The sequence below is a fragment of the Nanorana parkeri genome, unplaced genomic scaffold, assembly GCF_000935625.1.
Source record: "Nanorana parkeri isolate BGI_ZX_2015 unplaced genomic scaffold, ASM93562v1 scaffold553, whole genome shotgun sequence".
NCBI lineage: Eukaryota > Metazoa > Chordata > Amphibia > Anura > Dicroglossidae > Nanorana > Nanorana parkeri.
In genome coordinates, this window is record NW_017306821.1 from 773,043 (window position 1) to 782,744 (window position 9,702).

Genomic DNA, 9,702 nt, shown 5'->3' on the forward strand with positions numbered 1-9,702 from the left:
TCAGGAGGGGAGGGGGAAAGGCGGGGAGGATCAGGACGTCCCGGATCGCCTCTGTAGTCGGGCCGGTCACAATCATACAGCTGCGGTGACCTCTAAACAGGCAGATTAGACTGCCGCGCCAGGGGCCTTCCGGGGTCCTAGCGAGGAGGAAGCGGCCGTCTAATCTGCCTGTTAGAGGCCGCCGCCTGATTGTGACTCGGTCGGATCTATTTCCATTGGTGGTCCCTGAACCTGGGCTCGCGTGCCAGCAGAGAGGGCCCCGCGTGTCCTCCCTGGCCATAGGTCCGCCGCCACCACTGCCCTAGGAGCTCTTTTCCATAATGTGCTAGAATGGACAGCTAATTATTATTATAGAAGACTTACCAAGCAAAGCGATCTCCTCCGGCACTGGGGTGGATGCACCAGCAATGGAGAGGAACGCTGACTTCACCCAATCTTCCTCTGGGTTCGGAGTCCTCTGCCTCTTGATTGGCCAGGCCCAGACAATGCAACTCCCACACCTGTGCACTGGAGTTACTTCATCCCAACACTATACACTGATCAGCATATGTGTGGCCCAGTGTACAGAGAAAAAAGTGCTGACAGGCAGAGAGAAATCTATATGACAGAAGAGAAACAGCTTCTTCACAAAACCCCCCCAAAAAACTACCTGTCAGCCCACTTACACTTTGCAGCAACACACAGTGTATTAACACATGTATTAACCTGCATTACCACAACGCATAGCAATACTCCTCTACTTGGCAGCGAGTGCCAGACATTGCAGGACAGCCAAGTTTGGGGGACTTTATGAGGACCATAGATGAGTGGAGAAACAAAAGGAACATTTATTCAGAGAGGGAGAAGACTTCAGTCTGTTCCTTATAGGGCTGCAACAACTAATCGACAGTCGATGATTGAAAAAGTTGTCAACTTTTTCAATCATCAATTAATCGGCTTCCAATTGATTGGCCCTGTTCACAGCTCCACACCTCCTCCCCACCTCACGCTCGCCGCTGCTGCTAGACCCGCCCTGCTGCATCCACACGCCGCACCTCCTCCCCGCCTCACGCTCACCGGCCGCCCACATCCACCGTCGGCACAGGGACGCGGGGAGAAGTAAGGAGGAGCAGGTGTAGGCGGATGACAGCCACCGATAGACAGGCCCGATCTCAGAAACAAGTTGCTGGAAGACTGCTCAGGTAAGCCTGCACTTTCCCACACATGGTGCTCTATAATGTATTGCTGGGATTTGTATTCCTCTATAGCTGATGGTACATTGTGCTGCACTGTATAATATACAGAGCAATATACCATTAGATATAGAGGAATACAAATCCCAGCAATACATTATACACTGTATGTATAATGTATTGCTGGGATTTGTTGCATTCCTCTATAGCTGGTGGTATTCTGCATTGCGATGTAAAGAGGACTACAAATCAAGGAATAATACATTATACAGCGCAATGCAGAATACCAACAGCTATAGAGTACAACAAATCCGAGCAATAATACATTATACAGTGGTGCAATCCCGAATACTACTAGCTATAGAGGACTACAAAACCCAGCAATAGTACAATATAGAGCGCAATGCAGAATACTGCCAGCTATAATGTACTATTGCTGGGATTTGTTGTATTCCTCTATAGCTGGTGGTATTCTGCATTGTGCTGTATAATGTACTATTGCTGGGTTTTGTAGTCCTCTATAGCCGATGCCATTCTTCATCATTGCTGTACCACACTTTTTTCTTTTTTTTACTTCCACCGCTCCAAGCTTGCTCCTGTGATGGACTGCAATCTCAATTCAAACTAGTAGTCCCATCACTGGAGCCATTTTTAAAAATGTATTTTAATTTTATTTTTTATTCGATTAACCAATTAATCGAACATAATAATCGGCTAACTAATCGATTTTGAAAATAATCGTTAGCTGCAGCTCTAGTTCCTTAGGCTTCTTACGCTGAGGAAAATGGGTGCTCTTGCCAGGGGTCCAAAGAGGCTCCGTCCCTTGAAAGCCATGCAGAGAGAATGTTTCTTACACAAGGGCTCCGCAGTCCAGCACTTTAGCCAAAATGCCCTGGGAGTATGTATGGACAATATACATGTGGGAAATGACATGGGAGACTTCCAGCAGACTGTTATTGCTGAAATGTAATGCTACAGCCACCCTTCTACACGTTCAATAAGCAAGGTATCAACTGCAGCAGACATTAGATTCTTTTTTAAGGGATGATGACCAGTCAGACCTGGGTTGGGAAAGTAAAGTTACAGCCAAAATCAGGTGAAGGGCAGGACCTGCGAGCAAGAATGAAGCTCTAGAAAGGACCTCCAGCCTCTTAATCAGTTGGGTCCTGTAGGACTGCCACGTCCTCTACCAGAATAGTAAGCACCTTATTAAGGTGGGACATGGCCAGGTGCATGGTGGGAATGGACCACTTCTGCACAAAATGCACACAAAGCAAATAAGTGCTTGGGAGGAGCAAAAAACTTATCAGATGGCTTCTGATGTCCACAGATATATCGTTGGAAAAGTGCTTCCAACAGGAAAGTATTTGTAAATGAGCCAAGATAGGAAACCGCACTGGTAGGAGCAACAGGCTGATCCTCTAGTTTCAGGGTGGTGAGCACTACATTACTAAGATCCAGTCTCTTAACTTGAGAATAAAAGCAGTAGACTGACTCATTAGGGGGTAAGCTCTTCAGTCAAAGACAGGAGTGACTCCAAATCAGAGGACCAATGGCTCTGATGCAGCTAGGGACATGGGAAAATCAGATAGAAAATCTGCAGAAGAGAGTGTGGGAGCATGCATGTGGCCTCTGTGATTAGAGTCATGACCATGGTAAAGACTCAGCCAAAAGGGACAGAAGATTAAGCCACACTTAACGCAGCTAAATGAGATTTAGAGGATGATAAAGACTCCAAGAGCAGAGGGCAACATGACTCCAGGCTGCAGACATCAGCACTGCCAGTAGACGTGCTGTAAGAAGCCCTGGAGCAGTTAGCAGAAAGTGAGCGGATGAAAGTTCTTGTGTAAGCAGAAGCAGCAGAAAGAGGCTTCCATGATGTTGGTGCAGTTAGCAGAAAGTGAGCAGATGAAAGTTCCTGTGTCCTGTGCAAGCAGAAGCAGCAGAAAGAGGCTTCCACGATGTTGGCCCTGAGCATTAATCCCTTCCACAGCAAAATTCAGCAGGAACAGGCAATAAAGGAGAGCTACGTAAAAGAGACAGCTCCCGATGCTCAGCCCGACCAGCCTACTCACTGAGTGAATCTTCAGAGACGGGGCAGCAACTCTGTTCTGAAGTTTCATCAGAACAGAGTCTGGAAAGCTTCCCCCACATGTTGAGAAGAGTCTTGATTGAAGAAAAAAAGTTGAAGTGTAAAAAAGCGGTGGAAAAAGAAAATTCGGCTTTAGCAGCAGAGCTGAGGAAAAGACCTCCATCCTCCTAGGACACTAGCAAAAAACTGAGCCATGGTAGTAGGAGGTTGGCCTTTAGTTTGTGTCCAATTTTCCTGTAAGGCAGCAGTATAACCCAAATGTTAAAGACTTCATATGTAGCCATATCTGACTTCTGAAAACTTCCTAGTCATCTGGAAGTTATGCCGATCTGACTTTTTTTTTTTAAACTTTGATTTGCTGCACCAAAGCAAGTAAGCAAAGTTATAACTCCTGACGTACAAACATGTATGGGTGAGTTACTCAAAAGGACTGAAGTCACTGGATTACCATGACAGGCAAGCATCTAAAATGTTTAAGTGATGTCTGTAGGCTATAGACCAGGGATGTAAGGAGGGTATACCTGAACATTACATATACATGACCTGCCCAATAAGTGTACAACAAATATACCTGTTGTAAGTGCGATGAGGTCACTTTGTCTTGTCCTGGACTTTCCTCTTTAATAGGATTTTCATTAAACTCGACATGAAAGATGTAAAATATAAAACCGTATAAAGCAGGTCCAAGGCCATTGCACAACCCTCGAATTCCTGTAATCATTCCTTGAACAACACCTGCAGAAACAGTCACAAATGGCAAGATTTGATAAATTAGACACTAGAATACATGCAGAGACTAAGGTGCGGGCCTGGGAACGCCACAGCTTTTCTGTGCAGGGAGCTCAGTACATGATCTCCCTCTGATCTCCTCCCCATTCTCAGATTGCAGGAGTAATGTATATATTATATCACTTCCTCATTCAGCTGTCACTCTCAGCTACAGAAGCCGGAGAGAAGCTGGTGAAGCAGATCTCCATCAGTTTTTTTGGGGTCCCTAGGAGACCCCAGATGTGTCAATAAAGAGGACCTGTTGCTGTAATTTGATATTACATAGGGGGATTCTTAGCCCCTTATGTGATAACAATAAAGTGTAAAAAAAAAAATGTTAAAGTCCCCCACATGCAAACATGCGTCGGGTGCACCTATGTAGATTGCACAAATTGCACCGCAAATTATCAATAATTTTAGGGCCACTAATCACTGATGACACTAAACTGATGAGCGGTAAAAGCTTTTAAAGCGTCGCCTATGGCCAATTTTGGGTGTGGTCGTTTGAGATTTCACAGGGCACGCTGAATTTTAAGGCTTGATGTGTTTGGTGTCTATTTAAACGGCATGACCCCCGTCTTTTATATTTTACCAAAAAATTGGGTAATAAAATCTTCTGTATTTTTTTTTTATTATATAGTAAAAAATAAAAATCTCAGTGGTTAATAAACACCATCAAAAGAAAGCTCTATGTGTCCCCAAAAAACGGTATAAAATTAATTTCAGTGCAGCGTTGCATGACGGAATAAATGTCAAAGTGTTGCAGCGCGGAATACTGAAAAATGGCCTGGCCAGCAAGGGGGTTTAACACCCCGGTCATCAAGTGGTTAAAGACAACTTCATAAAAGCTTCTCACTGCAGTCTAAAGGCCGTGACACACTGCACGCGAAGCCGTGCAGAGCAAAGCAAAGCTATCCGGCACGGAGCTTTGCGTGCAGTGTGTGAGCTGAGTGCATTCAGATGATTGACAGCACCTTCAGCCAATCGGCTCGTCCGTAACAACCTGCCAGCTGTCGCATCGCGACGTGCTGGTTTATTCACGCGAGCCGATTGGCTGAAGTTGAAATTGTTCATCTCGGCACGCTCAGCTCCGCGAGCTCTCGCAAGCTGAGGTGCCGAGCAGAAAATTACATGACACACTGCTCGCAAAGGCAGCGCGCCCCCGCTCCGCGCTGCTTCGCGTGCAGTGTGTCACGGCCTTTAGTGGGACAAGTGTGATCTGCATTTTACTGAACTCTGTAGGCCTCTTGCCATATTTACCGTCACTGGGAATGTTACAGCAAACTCTGTTCTAATTGTAATTTATTCCATGACGACAACTACTGAAACTGAATCAGGACCAGGAGTGTGCAGGGAGAACAGAGATTGTGCTGCAGTGTTCCCAGGGAAAGAAACCACAGATGTAAGTGTACCATACAGATTACACTCATTTCCCCAAACATGGATGACAGACATTTTGTGGAATATAATGTATATTCTTTCAGACTATTAAAAGTTGTGCGTTTAATTTCCATACAATAAATCAGACAAGTCTACCCACCTTGCTGGTCAGCATCCGCAGTACGAGACACCAGAGCACTCACTGCAGGGAATGTAATACTGGACATGGCTGCCACAGCTCCAGCAGCCCACATCATCCTGAACAAGTATGGATCAGAAACAATCAATTATACTTACAATGGTATGTGTGCTTTTTATAGTAAAATATATCCTACCACCTTCCCTAGCATGCAGCAATCGTAGCCATTTAAAGTAGATGTAACCCCCAACTGCTAAAAGCACTGTGCAACATAATCCATTATACTTTAATTTTTTTTAAATGCGGTTTTCACATTTTCCATGTCTGCGGCTGATCTCCTCCTGCCTTTTTCAGGCACTTCTAGTCTAAAGCATTCCCATTGTGGCAGCTGCAAATCTTTGCTCTAGACCGGCTTCCTAAAAGTGAGAACTGTGCATTATCACTATGCAATGTATGTCATCATGGCCACCTATAGTCTCCATCAGGGGTAGCAAGATCACAAATGGGGACAGTTGTCACTCCCATAAACAGAAGAGCCTGAACAGTGACATTGAAAAGGTGGCAATAAACTCAGGCGGTAAATCTTATAAATACCTTCAAGTACCTAAGTAACGAAAATGTATCTTATTTGTGCTCACTCCCGTGATAGACTACAATCTCAATACAAATTAGTAAACTAAGCGTGAGATTGTAGTCCATCACAGGGGGGAGCTTGGAGCGGTGTCTGCTTTACAACACACAAGGAACATGGGGAACACAAGTAGCCCCCCTCCAGAAGGAAGGAGTGTCAGCACAAATTCAGAGATGATTTGAGGATCTGCCGCCGAGTGATACACACAAGTTAATTTTTTGTTAATGGTTAAGGTACTTGAATGTATTTTCAATAGGGATGCAATGATACCGATGATTATTTGCTCCTGATGCTTATCCCGATACCGGAACTCGTCCCCCGGCTTCCCGATTGGCCAGAAAGTCATCTCCATGCTTCCTCGTCACCAGGTAACATGGAGCCAACTTCCTGGCTAATCAGGAAGCTGGGCGGCGAGTAGTTACACGTCGCCCGGCTTCCCAGGTAATCAGGAAGCTGGGCAGAGAGTCATCACACGCCACCCGGCTTCCTTAACCTCCCTGGCGGTGTGATTTTAAATTTTTTTCATGTCATTTTTCGGTCTATTCTTTTTTTTTCGAATTTTTTTCGTCTTTGTCGTTTTTTTTATTATATCCCGCTGGTTCCGCCCCCCTGTGACGCGTACGCTCGCAAGCCCGGAACCCGGCATCCCGCGGCTCGGGGGACAAGGTAAGTAAAGGCTTTGTGGCTTTCCCGAGTGAAGCTCGGGGTTACCGCTTATGGTATGGAAAAGTAACCCCGAGCTACACTAAAAAAAAATAAAATAAAAAAAAAATGTAGTAAATATCGGTACTCGTACACGTATCACTCAGTATCACTCAGTCACACACATCCCTGATGGAGACTACAGGCGGCCATGATGACATACATTTTATACATTTAAATGCACACTGGGTATCAATTATTAAACGTTCAAAATATAATATAGTACTTTATTCTGTAAAAAAAAATAGGTATTGTTTGAATTTAAACAAATGCAAAAATTACTGTATACCAAAATAAAATTTTCTCCTGACATGAATAAAATAAATTGGAAATTATTCATCTAATGAAAGCGTGAGCAAACCAGAGGTTCAGTAGAAGACAGATTATCCTGATTTGACACCAAGTTCAGGGTGGATAATAATGCAAAGACATGGGCGGGCAGGTTTGCCTAGATCTATTTGACCCATATTGTCCAATCCACTTACTCCCAAATCTAGCTTACGTCAGTATTTTTTGTTGCTGTGTTCATCACCACCCTTGATTATACATGGGAAAAGAGGACAAACCAGTCTACCCAGACTGCCCTAGTTTGAGCATAAGCTAATAAGGTTCAGGGTGAAATGATCAAGGTTTGTTCATCTCCACTTGTTTGCAGTAGCCCAACTATCACTGCTTTAAAAAATAAAAACAAGATTAGTTCTTATTTACTGCATATTGATAAACCCAGCAAGTGCCTCAGGCACAACAGCACACAGGGAACTTGGCTGGCTTCATTGGCACACCATGCGGCTGGTTTCTCCAGTTTCAGGATGTGCTTTATTTGCATTAGCAAAGACTGTGACATCATAGGTGTTGTGTGCTGAAAGGTTTTTTCCAGTAATTAGCTACAAGAAGAGTATGTACAACTCAGCACTGTAAATATGTCTTGTTCTAGCAGTAAGGTAATGGAAAACTTACCAAGGTTCTGATCCAAAGCCATACCAAGCCAACTGCAATATTTGGAATCCCAGACCAAGGAGAATTGTATTTTTGTTTCCAATTGACCTCATGAGAAAACTCAAGACAATGGTCTGTATAAAAAAAATATATAACACACAAGTTGTAAATGTTGACTAAGATGCTAAAATCTACCATATCCAGAGTGGCCTATGGCAGAAGGCTTTCAATGCATTACAGTCAAATATGAACACATGTAATTCACATTAATCCTATCATTGAATGGTCAACTGTTCGGCTCAGCTGGACAAAACAAAAGTAACTGGCACAGGCTGTATGGGTCCTGCAGAGCCGAATCTCTCTAATCTTAGGCAATTCATTATCCATTACTATGTGATAAATCAAGCCTGTCATTTGAACTAGGTATATCAAATCTATATTTTTTTTTTTTACTGCTTAAGAGCAGTCCAAAAAGATGGCTGCAAGTAAATCTTTAAAATCACTCGTCATTCAACAGATAGGCTGGGCTGTTAACATGGTAGGGGCAGGACCTGGCATCAAGTCAGTGGAAACAAACACCATGGACAGTATTATCTATGACTGAAAGTACTGCAGATACACAAACAACAAACTGGACCATTCACATCAGGGCGATTGCAGATCAGCGCTGATTTCAAAAGGGATGTTTTGGGAGTTTTTAATTGCGTTTCAGAGCTGAAACGCACTTAAAAAAACCACCCAAAACCATCAGCGCAGTTCCATTGAAAGCTGTATGGAAAACGCACTGATCAGTGCGGCAAAAATAGTGCAGGGAGCAGTTTGGGTGGGAAGGGGGTATTCGGATCGCGCTGAGCCAAATCAGAGTGGCCAAACTGCCCCAGTGTGAACGGGGTCTTACTTGCATGAAGCTTTTTGCACTGGATGATAAGGCTAACAATCATTTTAAAGAATTCCGTTTTAAACCATTTGCATCTGAGGTAGGCGCTTAAAAAAACAAAAACAAAAAAAAACAGGGAACATGACCCTGAGGGTTTAGGAACTTTGTTCACATGGGCTTTAGCGTGTACTGGAGCAGTCTGACCATCAAGCTTTTGAAAAGTATTTGTTATGCTTTGAGCAAGCTTCAAGTAGCTTTGCTGAAGCCTTTAAAGTACCCTTCATCTCCAGTTTGGGAATGTTAAACACAGATCAGAGTGCTGATTTTCACTTTAAATATTCCGCTTACAGACTTAACAAGCTTCTAGTAGTGCTGAGGCCTCCTGATGCCCCCTAGCAACTAATTTTGAGCGACACTCAGCACAAATATTAAGATTTGTGTTTTGTGAAGGGTACTTCAAAGGCTTTGACAAAGCTTGCTTTATACACTGCTCTTATACTAGCTGAAGCCCATGTTAGCAAGGCTTAAAAGGCCGGTCTGAACCAGAGGAAAAAAAAAAAAGAGAAAATACTGCTTCTAAGATGCAATGGGGGCCTGATCTATTGTGTAAAGGGAGGGGTGGACACAACATGCTCTGGTATCAGACACCATATTACACATCAGTTGCTCTCACGTTGCATGTGAAAGAGCTCCCCATTTCATTATACCGTGTTTCCCCCGAAAATAAGACAGTGTCTTATTTTTATTTTTTTTCACGAAAAAAGACACTAGGTCTTATTTTCGGGGGATGTCTTACCTGGCTGCTGCTGTCCACTCTGCCGTCCAGGGAGCCACAAACAGAAACACAGGTGGGCGGGCATGCTTGCGGGCGGGGCGTGTCTGGCAGAGGGGCGGGAGGGAGCTGCCTCTGCTCTGATCCATTACAAGGGTTGGGGTCAGGGCTCTGTGCAGGACACTCGAGTTCCTCCACCAAGCTGGTCACACTATGTCTGTTTGGAGCTGGCT

At 44.2% G+C, this 9,702-nt stretch overlaps 1 protein-coding gene across 1 annotated transcript in view; it reads right to left on the minus strand.

The window, feature by feature from the left end:
• MFSD14A (major facilitator superfamily domain containing 14A) overlaps nucleotides 1-9,702 on the minus strand; it is a 52,721-nt gene that overhangs the window by 2,515 nt on the left and 40,504 nt on the right. The window contains exons 10-12 of the mRNA XM_018561959.1: nucleotides 7,842-7,954; nucleotides 5,573-5,670; nucleotides 3,836-3,999 (exon numbers count right to left, since the gene is read on the minus strand). Of these exons, the coding sequence (XP_018417461.1) occupies nucleotides 3,836-3,999; nucleotides 5,573-5,670; nucleotides 7,842-7,954 (375 nt within the window). The remainder of the gene's footprint in view (nucleotides 1-3,835; nucleotides 4,000-5,572; nucleotides 5,671-7,841; nucleotides 7,955-9,702) is intronic.